The sequence below is a fragment of the Anoplophora glabripennis genome, unplaced genomic scaffold, assembly GCF_000390285.2.
Source record: "Anoplophora glabripennis isolate ALB-LARVAE unplaced genomic scaffold, Agla_2.0 scaffold202, whole genome shotgun sequence".
NCBI lineage: Eukaryota > Metazoa > Arthropoda > Insecta > Coleoptera > Cerambycidae > Anoplophora > Anoplophora glabripennis.
The window spans coordinates 404,578-425,372 of NW_019416304.1; the positions used below are offsets into that span (position 1 = coordinate 404,578).

Here is a 20,795-nt window from a genome sequence, read left to right on the forward strand (position 1 = left end):
TCCTTTAACGTGCTGCCGCCAACTTTTCGAAAAAAAAATCATCTTTAACACGAATTTTAAAAAACAGGAAAAAGGGTAATTTATGGCTTTTTAGAAAATTAATGGCTAAATTAGAAATATTCACAAAATGACTAATGTTAAGCATGACTTGCAAGCAAAATTTTTTTGTCGCGTTATTTATTAGAATTGCATGATAACCATATCTTCTAAAAAATTTCGTCCGAAAGATCTAGAATCTTAGAGCTTCAAAATGCTTTTTAATTCTCGATACGACCATTTTTCACCTAAAGTCTGCCAAAAATCACGGAAAAATTTCGGAAATTCTTTTGACCCTTTAATTTTTTGCATTAGTTTAATTAATACAATAACTAGGTAAAAGGAATGTTTACTTTTGCTAAAATGTGTATATAATAAATTTGTACCACCAAATTTTTTCGTTTATTAGTACATTTGCAACATAGTAGGTCTGTTCAGAAAATAACCGAACTTTATATTTTTAAATTTCATTATTAATTTTTTACGGGTGGGTCCTTGTCTCCTTCAAAATTCTCCCCTCCCCTATTCACACACTTTTCCTAGCGGAGTTTCCATTTCAAGAAGCAGTCCTGGAGGTCCATTTGAAATGGCCTTTAAAGTCTGTGACCAATTTGCTTTGATGTCAACAATAGTTTGAAAGCACTGATTTTAACTTCGAAAATAAGAAATAATCGAAAGGAGCCAGGTTTGTGATTAAGGTGGGTGAGGGAGGACAGTAATCTGGTTTTTGATACAAAACTGAGCAAATGACAAAGCTGTCTGTGGGTGCATTGTCATTGTCGAACGAGGAAAAAATTTGCTGCAACTCGATGTACGTTCAATTTTTCAATCAAAAATACATGGCATGACCCTATTGAGATGCTAACCTCCTTTGCAATTTCTGTGACAATCAATCAGAGATTTGCACGCACCAGATCTTTGACTTTCTGAACATAGGGTCATCAGTTGAAGTCGAAGGCCTTCCTGGTCGAGGATCATCTTCAATTGACTGACGATCACTTTTAAATAGTGAACACCATTTGTAACATTACGACCCAAGAGCATCATCTCCGTAGGGTTGTTTCAGAAGTTGAAATGTAAAATCGCACATTACAAAAATTGTCTCGAACACTGCCAATAGCATATCACTAAATATCTCCATTAGCTCCTACCAAGAACGGCGGTGACAACATTTTTAACATTAAGGCGATGTTTCACATTGTATTAGCTATGTCCTGTCAAAAAGTTTGATTATTTTCTGAAGTGGCCTCGTAGATACCTATTTATAAAAACTGAAGTACCTAGTTGGAAGAACGAATCACTATAATAAAAAATATATTATTAATTAAAGCGAGCGTTTCTGGTATAACCTACAGTACAGATGAGACGTGCTGTCTGTCAAGTATTTTCTTCCTAGGCAAACCGGTTTCAAGCGATAACAGCTCTTATAATACAACAAGTGTGTGAACTTCGAAAGTAGAAGTAATTTTATCACACACTCTGGTTGTAAGCAACTTATCGATTATTTATATTCCTAGCGATACAATTCTATGCTTTATTCGGATTTAAGATTGTAACTGTTGAGGTTACAAGTTATCTATGTTTGCGTCATTTTTGTTTCCGCCACCAACAATGTATCAAAATCAAATTTGCACGAGTTTCCTTTTGATATATCTAACCTCCACCCAGTGCTGTTTTGTTTTCCAGTTAATTCAGCAAAATGTGTTGTGGTAAAACATGTCTAAAATCAACCGGGTTGATTTTCCTTACAACTTTTACTGTAAGTATAATTTATAATATAACAATAATGGATAAAGTGACATATCTTTCATTTATTGTGTTGTAGTTTGTGTAAAAGATAAAGAATTCAGATGTACTGTATTTTACGAGGCGAAGCCGTGTTCAACAAACATACAAGTCAGGAAAATCAAGCAAATGATACAGATTTAATCTAAATTATAATATGTATATATACCACTTTTACTTTAACTGTGGAATATTGAATCAGGAGTTGAACAAAATTTGTTTAAACCGTAAATTTTTAGTTTTGGTGCTGTGGATATATGAATAAATTGTTAAAAAATAAGGAATTTGAACATAGGAAAAATTGTGTGCTATTATTTATTTGTGACATATTTATTTTTTTCTCTTTTAATTTTTATGGCCTCACTTTACTTAAACAAGAATTTTGGCTTTTTATAATACGATATTTTAAATTAAGTAAAAATATTCCCAAAAAGCAACACCTAGCCGAAAGTTTTGGCACAGGGATTTGTTAAATTGTTTTGAACTTATTTGCGCAGGTAACAACTAAACTAAAAGAGAGAAAACGTATATAATTACAGGGTGATTTCAAAGTCACTTTTCTAACCTTAAAAATTTGTTTTATTTTTGGCCTTTCTAGAGTAAATTGCCTCAAGAATCATGGTAGAAACTTGAAAATTCACTGAATTAGTTTGTAAATCTATCGACCAGTAGAGAAGGTATTGAGAAGAAGTATCAGTGGAAATCTCGGGATTTCGACGTCACTCAGTGCTCTGGATAAGTGAAATTAATTCATACCAAATATTCTAGCTTTCGTATTTTTTATTCTATTTCAATGATAAGAACCATTTTTGATCTAATGTCTGTTTTTTTAATTTAAATTTATCGAAAATATACAAGTGGTTTTGCAAGGCCTTCTTGACGCTGTTACATAGCTACTTTTTCGGATTATAGAAAAATACCTGATTTTTCTGGAAAACTGTTAAAGATAAGTATGGACAACTTTATATCAGTCGAAAGGGCATTCAATTTTGCATTCACCCATGACAATATGGGTCATTCCATTTAAAAAATAGTTTTTCACCTCGTAGGATTATTAAGTGTAGGTCTCAGTATTTCCGAGTCTGAATAACGTAGGTACACGTTTTGCTCGCAGATGACAAGATATTTATGCCAATACGAACTGTGAAAACTGCAGATTTCTAACTCTTACAGTTTAGACGCTATCTAGCCTCATTTAGAGAGCTGAAATAATTGTGATTTTCTTCAAAAACAACTGATTATCTCGAAAACGGTAAGTTTTAAACACAATGTACATTTAATAAACTCTACCTAATATTAACCAAGGAATTAAAAAAGGCATTGGCTCAGAAAATTTATTTCCTTTTGAGAGGTATGCCCTCTTACTGTTCCTTAGACAATTTAAAATTCCTACGCTAATGATTTTTTTTTAACTGTTGATATTTTTTTGTACTTATAATTGTATTCCGAAAAAGAAGTTCTTAAAAACCCAGTGGCCTCGAAATTCAGGGGTTACTGATGACAATAGCAACTCCACTACCAATTGAATTAATATTTGTATTTAATTAACTAATTTATTAGTCCAAGTCCCGCGTATTTACAACAAATATCTTCATATGCATAAATATGATTTGTTTTTAAGCCTCAATGCGCTATATATTGAAAACCAGTCCCTTTAGATCTCTTGTCCATTAAGGTTTTTTGTTTTAAAATCAACAACCTTCTGAAGATAGGACACTGACTTAAAAAACACCTTGTATAATAAAATAATAACTATACCACAAACCAAATAGTTTCTTTAATACAATGAAATTATTACCATCGCAACAAAAGTTAAAATATTAGTATTTAGAAGCAGAAAACGATGCATGACCTTGGTCTGCGTTATGCCCTGGTATTTACTCGCATTAATTTATTTTCTAGAAAATAAATTACTTGTATCCTATGCAGAACTCGATGTGTGTTCATTGATTAATACATGTTTGTTACGTGATAGGAATGAAACGTTTCCTGTACCGACATTGTTTTTATTTATAGATTATCAGCATTGCCGAGATAGTATTCGGAACCTACATGTTGATAAATATGTACAAAATTAACAGACCGGAAACCCTAGGTGAAATGTATATTGCAATACCGTCCCTGTCACTGATTCTTTTTGGAATAGCTCTCCTGCCCTTGATTATTTTAGGGTGTTGTGGGTATTGCAAGGAAGTCGCTTGCTGTGTCAATATGGTGAGTATAGATGCTGGAGGCTGTCACTTTTGACCTTCCATCTCGTAAATGATAGAGAACAGGATATTTTTTTCCCAGAAATGTAATTTACTGCTTTAAAACTAAATATGCCTAGATATTGGGTCTCATGAGTAAAAGCTAACTACTGCTCTTACTACATAAGCAAAACCTACAGTAACTGTAATTATTACTTTGAATTACTTGCTTCCTACTTATAAGTAAAAGCAATAGTTTTGGTAGAAGAAAACTTCAGCTAACAGTCTGCTAACATGAATAAAACTGAGTTGTTACTAAGTATTTGTCTTTAGAATTTGCTTCAATAACACTGTATGTAGGTAACTCAGTAGCAGGCTTCTGTTCAATTTGGCACATTTGAACGCGAGAAGTATGCACTAAAAGAAATCATCCAAGTAAGGCTTTTTGCTAGGATATTTTAGTATTTTAGTTTACAGTTACATTTTAGCTACAGTTAATTAAATATTTGCAAGGACCACAAAACAATGATGTTGCCATAAGAAAATGCGTTTTGCTAAAATGTATTTGCTGTCACAACAAAAGAATGTCCGTCCGCTCACTTAGAATTATATTTTATTCAACTGTCGGTTTGTCTCAAGTGAATTGCTCTGCTAGGGTATTTATTTATTTATTTATTTATTTATTTATTTATTTATTTAAAGTACAGCTGCCCAGACAGATACAAATCCAATTAAAGGGCAGGAGAAACAATAAACGATTACATAAAAAAGCATAATACATGAAAAATAGATTCGAACATACAAGCTTAATTACATAACTGGTATATAAGTGAATGTATGTTTTATTCGGATTAAAAGTAACACTTGGCAAAACGGGTTAAGAGAAGACAGATGAAAAAAGTGCTATTATATTCCTCGTGAACAAAACAATACAAACATTGTTTAGGCTTCAGTTTCTTTATTCTGTTGAATATCAGTTTATTTTGGTTCACTGATACAAACAAATAACAACATCGCCAATATAAATTTTAGTTCATAAAGGCAAGATAGTATAACCAAAACATAAAGTAATTGTTATTTATGATAAGGTTTCTAGTCCAGCTAAAGCAAATACAGAAATAATTTGTATTTACAGCTAAAAAATTAAAGTGTTTCTGGATTTTTTTTTCTTTGACACATTGAAACCTTCTCTTAGAATATACCTTTTTTGTTAGATTTCAGTAAATTTCCAATATACGCAAAAGTTTTTCTAATGCGACTTAATCATGTCATTGTCTAACTAAAAGAATTTTTTTACGTTAGTTCCAATCCAATACCTATTGGAAACAGATTCTGTTTAGCAGGACACTTGTTTTCAGTCATGGTTAACTTCATCCCCTATTTTATTTAAAAAAAAAAAACAGCTATCTCAAACCATTTATAATACATATTTTTGTGTATTGATTTGGGAATGTAAATTACAGTTATTAAGCTTCCCACAGAATACATTCTGATAATAAAGCGGGTGATTACAATGCATTACCATCAATGCTACAAAGATTACAGTCTCTTGGAGTCACTGACTGATGCTTTTGCATAAAGTAAAACGTATTGAAGATAATAATTATCTAAGGTGATAAATGCAACGCGTTTCGGTTGCAATACTGGCAGCAAAACTGTAAACAAAATGCATTATCTTCTTTTTTCTTCTTAGGCCATGTTATTTGATAGATCTTAAATGTACCACATATCAATAAATTCTCTCTTTCCGAGTGGATATATAAAAATGTAAATATGAAAATAAATCTCTAAAATGTGAGTTTTTGTGATGGATTAAAAATGTATTTATTTTTAGTACTCAGCAGTTTTACTGGTGCTATCTATCCTGCAAATATTGATAGGAGTATTTGCCATCATTACATTCAGGTGGTCCAATGCTGGTTTGATCGGTCAAATCCAAGAAGATTTTAAGTATTCATTCAAACATTTCCAGAAAGATCCGTTATTCCTTAATACTGTACAAAAAGAGGTAAATATACGTATCTACGGCTACTTTATATTAAAAACAATTATTTGATAACTAGAACACTAAATTTGTTAATATAATTCAACGCTCTTTTCACAGATGCATTGCTGTGGTCATACCTCACCCGCAAACTGGGCGAATCAACTGCCCAGTTCTTGCTGTGGAGATAACGAAGTTAAATGTGAATTTAATTCAAACTTTTTGTATGAGAATGGCTGCACTATCGTAGTAGTTGGCTACGTCGTGTTTTATAATCTTATAATAGGATATGCTTCAGTAGTTTTTGGAGCACTAGAGGTAAAGAAATGTTTTTGAAGGATATAAATACTCACTTGTTTTTGAATCATTTCTAAACTATAAAAAAAACTACCATAGTTCATTCTTAGATTCTTTGCAATAACTGATAGATTTTCGTATGTTTATTTAAATGTATGGGACTGGTTCAAGAGTAAACAGTATCTAATTATCACAGGAATCAACTAACTGTATTTGTGGTTGCAGATCTTATGACGCTAACATTTGAAGACGGCTGTAAATTTTATTACGAACATTTATGTTACAGGTGCTTGTGACCATTTTGGGTTTTTCTCTGGGATGCGGAAGCTTTAAACATTATAACATGGTCTAGATTTGCGTTAAAATTTATATCTTAAGAAATAACGTAAATAAGAACACAACGGTGGAATCTACATTTCTGTTTTGTGAAATGTATTGCAACAATCAGTAATAAATATTTTTGGAAATCTGCTTTCTTTTTATTATTTCCGATTTCTATATTAGCAATTAGATGTATTTTGCTTTCGAATATAATTAATACTCCTCAAAATGATGTAAATATTTTGCATGTATAAATAAAACATTGTTAAATATTAACCGTTTAGGACCTATTCCTTTTAAATTGAGTGAACAATGTATTCGAAAAATAATATACATACATGGTATAAGGTGTTCCAATTTTAGTACACAGTCAGGCTATTTATTACAAGATGTAAATTACAGAACAAAACATGGAAGCTGTATATATGGTTGCATAGCTTATGTCGTTAACGTTTGAGAATTATTAGAAATTTTGAATTAAGAATGCGTTACAAAACTTCATGTATTATACTACAAGTAATAATAGATAATTTTGGGTTTCTATATGGGATGTGGAAAGGTTTAAAATTCATCATAAATTCATCATATGGTTTGGATTTACGTTAAAATGTATATAGTCCAAGCATTCTGTCACGGATTAATGTTAAATTTGCAGAAATTATTACCTGGACAAAAAAAATATGACCGTATAGAAAATTAAATTTTAAATTGAGTTTCTTGTTCTTTAAACTCGATCCAATATGGCGAACATGGTTAAAAAAAATCGCAAAGTTGAAAAAAACGGTTTTTCTAAAATAACTAAAAAAATATAGCACGGATTGAAAAATTTTAAATGAGAAAGTTGTAGGTTTTAAAAAGATCTATCGACTGATTTTTTGAAAGTATCGATTGCTTTGTTACTTTTCGAGATATATCGAAAAAACCGTTAAAAATCTTCTCTTTTCTCTTCTTCTATAACTCGTTTACATTTACGTGCCCATATTTGCTATTTACTGCAAGCATAGCCCGCGGCAAGCCAAAAAAGTACATTTTTGAAAAATTTAAAAATATTAATTATTTTTCGAGATATATCGATTTTTTGAAAAAAAGGCGCTCTCGAAAATTGGCCAGATCTTCTCAGCGGATAGCCCTACAGTAACGATTTTCGGTTTATTTTCTTCGTAAAGAGTTATATTATCATACTGTTAAAAAATGTTGACGATTTTATTAATTTTAAGGATCAAAAAATGACTGAAAATGTTGCACTTTTTTTGGGTATGTTTTTTTCAAATAACTATTTCAATTTTTATTATTTTTTTGTACTTAATCTGGGGTAGCTAAACACGAATATTATAGCATTTTCGCCTTAGAAGCAAAATAGACCCGTAAATGTTTAGTTTTCTTTCTTTAAAAGTCATTTTCATAAAATAAAAATTGAAATAGTAATTTGAAAAAAACATACCCAAAAAAGTGCAACTTATTCAAAGTCATTTTTTGATCCTTAAAATTAATAAAATCGTCAACATTTTTTAACAGCATGATAATATAACTCTTTACGAAGAAAATAAACCGAAAATCGTTACTGTAGGGCTATCCGCTGAGAAGATCTAGCCAATTTTCGAGAGCGCCTTTTTTTCAAAAAATCGATATATCTCGAAAAATAATTAATATTTTTAAATTTTTCAAAAATGTACTTTTTTGGCTTGCCGCGGGCTATGCTTGCAGTAAATAGCAAATATGGGTACGTAAATGTAAACGAGTTATAGAAGAAGAGAAAAGAGAAGATTTTTAACGGTTTTTTCGATATATCTCGAAAAGTAACAAAGCAATCGATACTTTCAAAAAATCAGTCGATAGATCTTTTTAAAACCTACAACTTTCTCATTTAAAATTTTTCAATCCGTGCTATATTTTTTTAGTTATTTTAGAAAAACCGTTTTTTTCAACTTTGCGATTTTTTTTAACCATGTTCGCCATATTGGATCGAGTTTAAAGAACAAGAAACTCAATTTAAAATTTAATTTTCTATACGGTCATATTTTTTTTGTCCAGGTAATAATTTCTGTAAGCATTTCTCTATAATGCTTGGACTAATATCCTCGAAGTTAGAATGCGAGCATATTTCCATTTCAAAGACAAAATCGCACACTATTAATTAACCATGACATTTCTTTATTTTTGACAACAATCTTTTTATATTTGACGTGAAGGTTAACACATAGATGCGACACAGAGCATTCTTAAAGCTTACAAGCCAAATATCCAATAAATGTTGTTCATTTTCCCTCACAATCAATTCAGAAAAATTTTAATCACTATAGTTCTTTTGACTCCTGCTATTGAACGAGATATTTTGTTTTTCTCTTCTTCATATCCTGATGCTACATATCACTCTTCCATTTTCCATGTCTTTTCAATGTTATCGTATCTGCACCTGCATCTACGAGAAGAGTTGCCGATGTATGACGCAAACAATGACCTGTGTACATCTTAGCATCTGCGTAGCCGAGATATTTTGCAGTCCTGGAAGCTATGCTACGCTAGCTATGCTATGGAAGATATTTTTGCCTACTGGTTGCACAGTACATCGACCATTCCGATATGTCAGAAAAAACCGCCCTCCTTTAATTTCTTTAGGTCGCAAAGATATATACTGTGGATACAATTGGAGAGCGTGCATTTCATTTTCTTCCACAACAGTAAAAGATTTTGGTACTCCAGTTTTTGTTAATTTTTACTACAACAACGATTCCTTTGTCATTTATATCACCTATCGAGAGCTTTACCAACTCATCTCTTCTTAATCCTCCAAAAACACCCTTTACTAGAACAACCTACAATAACAAAAACTTAAGCACGTGCAATAATATAGCCAGTTATTTCCTATATTACCTTTTCAAAAGGATATGTATATGACTTGATGTTTCTCTAATAAATTTCAAAATATTCTCTCTTGTCAATATCTTAGATTTTTTTGGAATATATCTTCGATATTTGCTTCAAATAAGCCTCTAATCGATGATATTCTCTTATAAGTATTTACTTTTCTGCCAATTAGGCTGAATGATTCTTGCTGAAAGATATTTAAAAAATATAAATTATCAAAAATTATAAATATTTCTTTAAAATGTTAAAAGATAATACACATCAGTTCTTGGAAATATCCCATTAATATAGTTTCACTAACAGCTGTCACTGAATTTATGCTTGTCCAAGTCAAAACGTTTATATTCTTTATCATAAATAAAGTAATTTAGATTTCTTAGGCAGTACCTAATTCTTCATTGGCTTTATTGGCTCTAGCAGCCAATGCTGCTGAAGTATTATCCGTTCTGCCTTTTCAATATGTCGCCTCAGAATCAAACATCAAACTATCAAAATCAACAAATTTGCAGGTGTTATAAATCTTGGATACATCGTTTATATATTGAAAAACTGTTTTCTTTCTCATTTACATTTAATTATTAAATTTAAAATAAATAAAATCAGATGTCTAAGTAAAAAATAAAACGTTGTATGCATCACGGGAGATACTAGGATGATTATGCCCTTAGGCGACTTGCAACTTGTCTCCTGCGGACATAATTATCCCTGTATCTCCCTTGGTACATAAATAACTATTGGAACAGCAGTTTTATTTCCTTCGCATTGGCAATTAAATTTCGGTAAAATTAAAAATTATTAAAACAATATGATCAACCGGCTGGATTGGTTTAATTTCTCAAGACATTCTAGTCAACCAATCGTCAATTGCTTTATTTCGAGCGTAGACGCAGCGGTTTCTTATTGTTCATTGTAAATCAATCATTATACCTATCATAAATCAAATTTTGCAACTGCCCTTTTTAACTTTTAAGAACTAACTTTTTTTTTAAGAACTGCCTTTTCGGTTAGAACTAACCCTTAGATTATGTGTTGAAAGAAGTATAGATTATAGATGGCATTTTACATAGTTTTATCACTTTTCGAAAGTATGAATATTATTTCATTTAACACCCCGTACAGATTGTCGCTAATTTAATTTTCAAAAGTAACGTTTTTCCGCCTGCCAGAAGATACGTACACTCGCTTGCACAATACTAAGTCATAGCGGGAAAAACGATATAATTTAAAAGAATATACAGCCTGACTAATAGCAAAAAAGTACAGTGATATTTCAACGAAGCAATACCTACCGATACTCTGTCCGATCTTTCTGGGAAAATGACGCAGTTACAAACGCGAAGGGGAGAGGCAGAACAACAAAACAAAACTTGTTTTCAACCTCACGGTCCTCACACCGAGTTGTGTTCTGCAGACAACAGAGAACGAGAGAGTAACGCAACCGCTCTTAGTTTAGCTACAGTGTAATTGGGGTTACTACGTGTTTACCCACTAGAATACCGAATTTCAGTCTCCAGTGCTGCGTGTTAGGACACCAACCGAAAGCTTTATAGTGTTAAAAAGTTCGTCTGGTGCAAACGACTAAAGTGAAAACATGGGGTGTGCTACAGGCATGGTGAAGTACCTGGTTTTCCTGGCCAATTTGATATTTGCGGTGAGTTCATCACGGTTATTATTTTTGAATTTGACGCAACAGGTGATTAACATTTACAAAGGATGTTTTAATGTTATAATAGGAAGCACCGCGAAGTTAATCGTTTTTTATTAGATTTAATGCGTCTGTTACATGATACATGATGCCAGACCACAAGCTGAGGCCACTTGGGTCAGACAGAGATAGAGAAAGGTATAAATAAGTGTGTAGGTACCTAGATTTGCTAAATAAAATGCAGTTAATTGTATACTGTAGGAAGATTGTAGGTGCCTCTGGGTACATATAACGTAAATACATTAATAATGCATTGGCCGTGATTTTTCCATACAAGTATTTTTATCGCGAGAACTTAGTATTAAAAATTAATAGGTAATTCCCGGAACCCGTGCGGGAAAAATTGACCATTTCCATTGTTTCATATTTAAATCTGTTTTATTTATATACGCCTTCCTATTCTACGTAGTTTTTCTAATTTCTGTATTACACACATAAAAAATAGACGAAATTGCAAAATATGACGTCATAATTATTTGTGACTTAAGAAAATAATAAATTGCGCCTTGATGAATGATGAATTAATGGGTATTTTGTGATTTTTACTAATATACCATGGTTTTAAGACTACTTATTGTTGTTACCTACCCATTAAAAAAGAGTTGTTTGTTTAAACAATTTTTAACTACCTAGATTTGTCGAAAATAATTGATATACTTACTTAAGTATTTTTGTTCTTATTAGATATTCATTAAGTAATTCTAAAGAACAGGCTTTTCTAAAAATGTTTTCGCCATAAAATTTACATACGCTTTTGAATGCAGTCTATAACTGAAAGTTTTACCCAGAAAATACCACTTTGGAAATATTAGTCACGTTTGAATACATATTAAATTTTTGCTTGGTGATGTCATTATCTTACTCGTCGCATCAGAGGAAAATTCTACCACAGCATATTACGTTACTTATGTTTTATATCGTGAGAAGATTGTTAGTTTAAGATAAAAAACAGTGGTCGAGAGTGATACAACTTAGCTGGTAAACAAAGCAACCGAGTGGTAAAATAAAATCTGTTCAGCAAACTAAGCAAATTTCTGTCCTGGTTGGTTTTGTGAGCTTGGTTTGTACTGGAAAAAAATGGGATAGAAAGTAATGAAATATTTTTATAATTTTTAACATTAACATATCTGCAAGAGGGAAGCCGCTGATCGTGTAAACTAAAATACCCACTTTCATAATTAATTAAGTACTTGCTCAAGTATTACTCCAATAATGGAAAGTGGCGGGGAGAGGGGAAATACAACGCCATGCGGTTGTCGTATGTGTGACGTAAATAATAATTTTAATACACAAATATTACTAAAGTATTTTCCTCCTCGTGCAACTTTCTAGATATTGTCTTTTAATTTGATAATTTGAAATATTTCTTACATTTAATTGGTATTACTGACTTTGACTTCTGTCGTACCTATTTTTTTACTTAAAGCATATGCATATTACTGATGACATTGACAGTCATGAAAGAAACAGTACTTACTGCAATGGTACAATTTTACCAAGACCTTTGATATGTATTCTCATCCATTCTTCAGACTTGTTTGTTGGTTTAGCATGAAACAAAGCTTGATCAATCATATTTACGGGACCGTACGCAAGCTATTCCGCAAGGTTCTGTTCTAAAACGTGTATTATTTAACATGTATTCACATATCTACTTCAGTATGTTTTTATAAAAACTGATACTTGAACTGGCACAACCTGTATAATATATGCCTCTGTAGTAGTGTCCTCGATGTATTATGGGGTTTTGCATCTACAGGAAAATCCGTCATTGACCCCAAGGATTTACTATTGGAAACGGACGCCTAAAGAATCACTTATTGTTATTACATGTGCCAGCGCGTTTACTAGTGTACATCGTTGTTTTTTTAATGCAAATTTGATCGTGATCTCAGGGAGACTATTTCCAGCACGTGCACCGAGTTTCAATGTCACATTTCGCCAAATGGGACTGCATAATGATAAATGGCATAATAACTAATTATAGGAGCTCTTCATGTCCAAGTAACGCTTTGAATACGCCATTGAGATTTTCACATGAAAGGATTTATGGTCTACAGGGTGACTCATACTTTTCTCTTCATAGCCACTTTGTTGAGATTATTTAAAGGAGTTATATTTGTAGAAGTACTTCAGAATCAATATACTGAGTGCCTTTGCAGTAAGAACAATAATTGCACTTCAATTTAAAGAACTGGAAAAAGTCGATTGAGAGTCTATATTATTTTAATTTTTAGAAATTGATCTGGTGTTGAACTGATACAGTGTTCTAACAGAATTTTGGGAAAAAGTATTGTTTGTAAGTAGGTTTTTCATCTAGTAGCACGTGGTACCAGATCGCGTCGTCTTTGGAGTTTTGCGTAGATTCTTCGAAACATCTGCGATTTTTTAAAAATCGATAAAATCGAGTCATGAATACTGATTGATGAGCGTATTGGAAACATAGGCGATTTCGTATCTAAATTTTTCATAGAGTTTTAGAAACCTCTGATCAAATTTTCGATACCTAGATATTTCTAATCGGTTGCAATATCCTATTTTAGACGAATTTTTCCTCTGATAATATCAATAATAGAAAAAAATGCTTCAATTAATGCCCCAGTTCTTTTGAACGTTATTTAACTTAATTTTTTTAACGGAATACTTTGTATATTATTTAATTTTTATTGAATTTCAGGCCCATTTTGACAAACTTACATTGGATGTATAACGTACTGTTTAGGTGTTATTTGATATTAAAAAAAAAATTTCGTTCCTAGGATCCTCTAAAATATCAAATGTCTCTATAACTAAACGTAACAACGAGATCCGATTGCACTAATGACTCATTCATGAGAAAAGCCTTACATACACATTAATATATTTCAACAAAAAAAGTAAGTCCGTGAAAGTAAATATATATATTTTAATGGACCCCTGTGCTGACAGAATCAAATGTAAAATTTAAATCTATTTCGGTTTTTTAAGCTATATTTCTTGTTGTTTGCGAGGTATTCGAAGTTCTTCATATTTTTTTTGTTACTGTGCCAGTGATAAAAAATGAACGCCAAGTTAATAGCACTGTTTTCAATTGAAACCAGTAAAAATAATGGTTTAAATCAACATGTTTTATTTTTACTAGCTGGACAGATCTCCCGATCTAACAAAATCTTACTTTCGTAGATTTATAACTAGTAAAATGTACTGGGCATTAAGATATGCAAAATCGTAAAACACAGGCTTCCTGAGATTTTCTTGAAATTTTTATGTTTTATTCTTTTTTAAGGCCCTGTGCTGACTTAATAAGATAATATTCTCGTAATATTCCCAAAAAAATATATTCGCACAATATTTTGTACTATTTAAGTAACTACTACATTAAATATGCTCAATCATCATTTCCATAGGAAATTAAATTTTGCATCTGTCTGCATCAAATTTATTGATTCTATTAAAAAAAATTAAATATGCGTTATTGAAAATTTTAAACTTCTAAGGTTCATAATCAGTATTTTTCTATTTGGATTTAGGTAAAGCAGAATATAGGATCTTCATTCTTGAATGAATGGGGAAAACCTTATATTATTATAGTGTATATTTGATATTTTCGAAGATAAAATCCATTTTTTTTATAACATCGAAACCGTCAGTAGATTTCAGACTCAATAATCATTAAAGTAGACCTTAGAATAAGCGATATATAAATTGAATAAAAACACTTAGAAAACATTCACATTGAAATGTGAAAAAAAATATTTATTTCGTCCTAAAAAAATACCCTGTATAATGAAAGTGGTCTTGTCCAAAAATAATCATTACCACCGCTAACACTATATTAGACAAGCTTAATTAACGTGTTTTATGGCCATTATGATTCATCTATTGTCTGATTTTGTAGATTTCATTTTTGTTACTTAAATCGTCAGCAACTGTTACTGAAATTGTAACTGATTTCCACCGGCCATATCTCTTGATTGCTAATACATCAACTCCTGTAACATTGCCGATGTTCTTCGGAATGAATGGCCTGTATATGTTTCAGGATGTTCTAGTTTCAAAAACTGTGCAATCTTATTAGGAATCATAGAAAGGGTGTTCTTGCCGACTGGTTAGTTGTAACATCTACCTGCTTGATAGTGCTTAAAAAAGCATACATTTCAGTTTTAATTTCCAATATATTCTTGATATATTTCTTGAGAATTTCTAGGTGAGAAACAGAACCCAGACGAGAAGTAATTGTAAACGTACGTGACATACCATTTTTAGAATCTGGAATTGTAATTACAATAATGTCATCGAAATTTGCATAAGGCATATTTGGCTTAGTCGACTTATTTTGGCCACCTTTAGGTCCTTTACTTTCACGTTGAAAATAACCCTCAACCAACCACAAACTATCTTAAATAGAATTTTGATTGTAAGCGTTGCGACAGCAGTGGTTTACTGCGCAGGATTAATTAGTCACTAGTTCCTCTTTTGGCTCGTCACACATGATAGGCCTACAAAGGAAGACGTGTGACGTCACTATATAGCGATAAAGCAACTGGTTCTTCCCTAATTAATATTTTAACCGTCATTTGTTTAGAACTAACTATTCGTAAATGAGTCAAGGTTTATTAATTATCGTTTCGGAATAGGTATTGTGCAAGAATTACAACCTCATCGAACACTGGGGATTTACAAACAAATATGAAACGAGGGATTTTCTCCAGAATGTGAGATCTTCCACATGAATGATCATATTTTTTAGTATTTTAATCTACTTTTATCTTGTGTTAATAAAGTTTGGAAATAATTAAAATAATATAGTGTTAAATGCAATAATTAAAATATACCTATAATAAAAATACTTAAAGATGCCATAAAAAGAACAACAATCATAAATGTCAAAAACGTATAATTGAAATGAAACATACTGTTATGATGGTTTAAACATTTAAAATGGTTGTAAGAGATTTCTTATGTGCATCACAAGGACCACGTAGACTATTAAAATTGTGACACATTATGCAACAGGAAAACATTTTGTTGGTTGACGCTATGAGGATAAAACGCAACAGATTGTCTAGACTCGAAACAAGGGACTAACCAGTTAATGTTTTTAAGTAAAAACAATCAATATAGCCGAGTACAAGCTTATATAAAAACTTAATCGGACTGGGTTTCCTTCTTTTAAGCATCAACATTTCACTGAATCTGGATAGCAGCAATTAATAACATCCTCTAGGATTGATAACTTTCCTTACGGATTAAACAATTTCAGAAATCGTCAATGGACGTCAAATTAATTCACCAAAATCCAATTTGGATTGTACAAAGTACATACGTGTAACTGTAATGCTTTTGTGTTTGTAATCTGTTACGTATAACAAATCCCAGGACTTTTAAAGCAGAAGAAGCCATGTATAGTTGTAAGGTTCTGGAAAAAAGATAATACTAGAGGTCTTCAAAGGGAAATAATCGTTACTGTAATAGAATAGAATAAGATTACGTCTCGGATTACGTTTTCTATGGGATCTGGTGTTAGTACACCAATGTTGATTATTTATTATTTTGCAGTGACAATCATCAAAGAGCTTTTCTTAAAAATTCATCAGCAAATTAATTCCTTCACTAAATCGTCTAACAAAATAAAAATAACAATTGTTCAAGGTTGGAGCCTTGAGGCACACCTGATAAAGGGTCAGATGTTGGTGATTTGAAACACCGGATTTCGACAAATTACCGACGGTCAGTCAGATATGAATGGACAAAAAAGTTATTAAGCTGTGGCATCAAATTGTTCGTTCTTATGTAACATGGTCAATTTGACCAAAAAAAAATCCATCATTTTCAATTATTTCCAACTACATGATCTGCACTTATTTCCTACTACATGATCAATGTATTTTTGAAAAAATCTTCCACAAATTTTCCCAGGTTTTTTTTTTCACTATTTTGCACCGTCATTAGAACTCGCTTTAAATGTGCTTTAAATTTGCTTTAACTACAAGGTTAAACGTCTAAATGTATTTTTAATTAAATGTGTCTTCTAAGAAATAAGATGACGGCAATGTTTTGACACCACAAATTGTGATACTAATATTTACATCTATGGAAAGAAAGAAATATTGTATATAATAACTGCACTTCCATGGTCGGTATGGTAAATTTTAATGAGTAATTTACAAATTAACACCAAAAGTCCATAATATTGTTTATAAAATACGAGAGTATGTGCAGAGAAAATAATGGTTCTCGTTAAATCAGTTAATAATGTTTTAAGTTACTTGCGCTTCCCATAAATTTAAATTTGGCACAAACTTAGCAGCTGTAAGGTCAGTATCGTTCGATCCGAATGAGGTCAGTTCGTAATAAATACAGTTTCACAAGGTTTTCGATTGCTCTTGATATCAGAAATGTACTTAATTGTACATTCATTTATTTAAAGTTTTATATTTCAACTGTGTTCTAATTCAGATGGAAATTGGCTTTTCCATTTATTTTTCACTAATTTTTGTTTCATTGTGTTGTAAACATTAATTACGAATTTGATTCTGAAAATTTGTCTCTCAATTTACTACTATGACCCATTCAAAAAGATAAGAAAGATATGAATGAATATTTGTATGTCATTTTTATCTGACAGATAATTTAGCACTTTTTTTACTTTGTCAGTTATTCACTATCTATCACCTAGGAAAAAATCTGTTGTTTCAAGTTTATTCTGTAACTGATCTAACATACACAAAAAAATAATAAGAAAAACATCGAAATTGAAATGAGCGTTATACACTGTGTTCATATTTTTTTTCCAGTTCACATTTTAAACTGATCAACTGTTTGCAATACAGTAACTAGCTTAAGTACAACTGCTTATCAAATCAAGAATTAGCGGATATCGTATCAAGTCACATTCGCACGGGGAGTGCGAATGTGACTTGCAGTTTGTACGCGAATCGTTACCGCCAAAAACAACTGAATCCCAGAATAGTGCAAAACCCTATTCAAAGACTGCAGGACACGTAGACTGAACGAAACTAGTGGACAAAAATGTCATCAACGTGTCTTAAGTAGGGAGAAAGACATTTTACACCTTGTTGAGGAAAACCTGAGGCGCAGCACCCGCGACATTGCACTGAATCCACTGTTTCAAATACTGCTATGTGGCGTTACGTTACTGGAAATACTACTACATGTTTTTATGCAAATTAACATGAATTTAAACCTATTGTGGTCTATTGAGTAACCTATGATCGGGTGTGTAATTTTACATAAAAGCTAGCTAATAAAATAAGTTTAAATATTAAAGCTATCTTCATTTTCATATATGTATCTTCATCTCATTTGTATCGAAACAGAAATACTAAGTCCCTGTGATATTTCCGAGGATATTTCTCTACTTTTAGTTGTGAAAATTCCACTTATCCCTTTTATTTCACTACATATAGCAGTATATTCTTTAACTATATTGCTCATTTCCAGAACAAACAAGCCTCGCAGTAGTTTAGTTTACATTCTGGCGGCTTTTAAACATCCAATCTGTATGTACGACCATGTTTATTTACTACATACCTAAATACTTATGTTATAATAAATTTGTTCTACATTTAGCAGCGTTTGTTTTATCGAAATTCAAAATCCTACTCGAGTCTGTGGTTGTACTGGCAAGAGTTTTACAGTTTTTTTTTGTAATGTAGAGACTTGTGTCACATTTATTATATGCTAGAGACATTTTTATAATTGGGAATGGTGTCAGAGATATTACTAGTTCTATGATTTTTTATATTTTTTACAGTAATGTTACTCAACTAAGATTAATTTTTGAGAATCATATGTTCGTAATTCAAATATGGTTTATATCTCTCATGACGACTCATTCAAAATAAAACTAAACCAATTTGAAACGATGAAGACGATAGAAAAGAAGTTCATTTTGCTTTGCTTAAATTATTTTTATGTCAAAACCAAAATATACGTAATTGCTTCAAAATAGGAAGCACACTTTGGAATGTTTAGCATATTAACTTTCACTAACACTAGTTTCAAATTTGACGAAACTTGTTAATTTTAAGGATGTTTCGAAACAACTTTTGGCGGTCCGTGCCAATTATAAGAACCAGGCTCGCTAATTTCATGTCAAATATGAAACCTCATATGATGTCTTAATTGCATAAATTATTTCTGTAATAAAGTTGTGACATAATAATTATTTTTTTCTCTTTCTTTATTTTGCTATTGGAGTTAATTCTCTTATTATATATGATCGTATAATCAATATATCAAAAATAATCTAACTTGATGTAATGTCATTGAATAAGAAATTGAACTATGTTACTAGAAAAGTTACTGATAAGAGTGATACCTAGACAACGCTTTCTTTCATTACTCTACTGTTTACAAGTACGTATTTGTAACACCTACAACCTGCGATAATGAATGACTCATGTTAACCTGTTTAAAAACTTGGATTAGTCACAAAACTTATTCAGTATCGTTAAGGTAACGATATTATATTACAAAATTACTGCATTTGTTGACTAGATGTTGACTTAATTCATTCCCAATTTTGTTTGAAAGAAAAAATATTTTTTGTTGTATCACTCAAATAGATCAATGACTGATAATATATCGGAACTAACTCGGACAATTGCAAATTATGCTTGTGTATAAACATCCAGTAAGTTGATAAATAAAATGATGATTAAGTACCTTCATGTCGTAGATTAAAAACAGAAACATGAAGAACGGCAAAAGATTCAGGCAAAGATTTAACACAAATTTTTAAGGGTAGAAGATAAAGCAGGTATTGTGGGTGTAAATTAAACAGAAGTGACAGCATATCTAAGTCAAAATCTTGCATATAGGTAAACATAAGCGAAAAGAAGTAGCGGAATTATCAATTTCTATGACTGTGGACATCCTGACATCTATTTTGAATTGAGAAGTAGTCGTCGAGAGTACTAATCGAGTATTATGTGTTATTTACAATTTCATTAAGAAAATATAGAAAAAACCAATAAGAAATGATGATTCTTTAGAAAATATCAATGATTTGTTATTAAAATCAAAACATCAATTAAAACGAGACCTGACTTTTTTTGCTATTTTGGGGGAATTATGGTATATATTATTTCTTCATTTTGGTACCTATTTCCTAACTAGTACTGATATTTTTTTCCTGGAGGAATAAACCTAATAAAGTATAGAAATAGTAAGATTTTTCTGTAGTGGCAATTTTTTGGTATTGGTCTTTCAAGAGAGAGAACAACAAAAATACAAGATACAAATAAATCTGCAGTTTGGATCGCATCTATTGAAATGGGGTTTTCCATTATAGACCGTGAGCTAGCGCACATAGGGGTGGCGTCATCGAAAAATATCTGGCATTTTGAAGTCTCAAAAAGATCAGTTAGTTAATGAAAATAAGGGTGGTTTTAAGGGCTGACCCGTGTTCGAAAATTTGGAAAATTAATTTCCTTTTGCATAAAATAATTCGTTTTTCAATCATCTTAAAGTGTCTGGCAGTTGATGCAAAAATAGACATTAATAAGTACCTAACAATTTTCAAATACCAGACGATTTTAAATAGCCGAAAGGGTGGTTCATAGGGGTGAACTTGCAAGAAGAAAAAAACCATTAATCGTTTACTTTT

At 31.4% G+C, this 20,795-nt stretch overlaps 2 protein-coding genes and 1 long non-coding RNA gene across 3 annotated transcripts in view; 2 read left to right on the forward strand and 1 right to left on the reverse strand.

The window, feature by feature from the left end:
- Window positions 1-1,513: 1,513 nt before the first annotated feature.
- Window positions 1,514-6,763, forward strand: LOC108908387 (23 kDa integral membrane protein-like). The gene is made up of 5 exons (XM_018712423.1): window positions 1,514-1,795; window positions 3,838-4,035; window positions 5,845-6,018; window positions 6,115-6,312; window positions 6,578-6,763. Exons 1-5 carry the CDS (start codon window positions 1,736-1,738, stop codon window positions 6,641-6,643), a joined length of 696 nt encoding a protein of 231 aa, XP_018567939.1. The 5' UTR covers window positions 1,514-1,735; the 3' UTR covers window positions 6,644-6,763.
- A 2,016-nt stretch (window positions 6,764-8,779) lies between these two features.
- On the reverse strand, window positions 8,780-10,700 carry LOC108908394. The gene is made up of 3 exons (XR_001964368.1): window positions 10,493-10,700; window positions 9,484-9,664; window positions 8,780-9,425 (listed from the first exon to the last, which is right to left on the reverse strand). It is a non-coding gene; the product is annotated as an uncharacterized LOC108908394 (long non-coding RNA).
- A 153-nt stretch (window positions 10,701-10,853) lies between these two features.
- The window catches only part of LOC108908393 (CD63 antigen), a 31,140-nt gene continuing 21,198 nt past the window's right edge, over window positions 10,854-20,795 (forward strand). The window contains exon 1 of the mRNA XM_018712430.1: window positions 10,854-11,128. Within this exon, the coding sequence (XP_018567946.1) occupies window positions 11,069-11,128 (60 nt within the window). The 5' untranslated portion in view covers window positions 10,854-11,068. The remainder of the gene's footprint in view (window positions 11,129-20,795) is intronic.

What these genes read in the sequence shown, in the direction of transcription:
- LOC108908387 (XM_018712423.1), top strand. Translation starts at nt 1,736, where the DNA reads ATGTGTTGTGGTAAAACATGTCTAAAATCAACCGGGTTGATTTTCCTT. An exon ending in TTTTCCTTACAACTTTTACT is followed by an intron (nt 1,796 to 3,837) that starts GTAAGTATAATT and finishes TTTTATTTATAG; the next exon opens with ATTATCAGCATTGCCGAGAT. An exon ending in TCGCTTGCTGTGTCAATATG is followed by an intron (nt 4,036 to 5,844) that starts GTGAGTATAGAT and finishes ATTTATTTTTAG; the next exon opens with TACTCAGCAGTTTTACTGGT.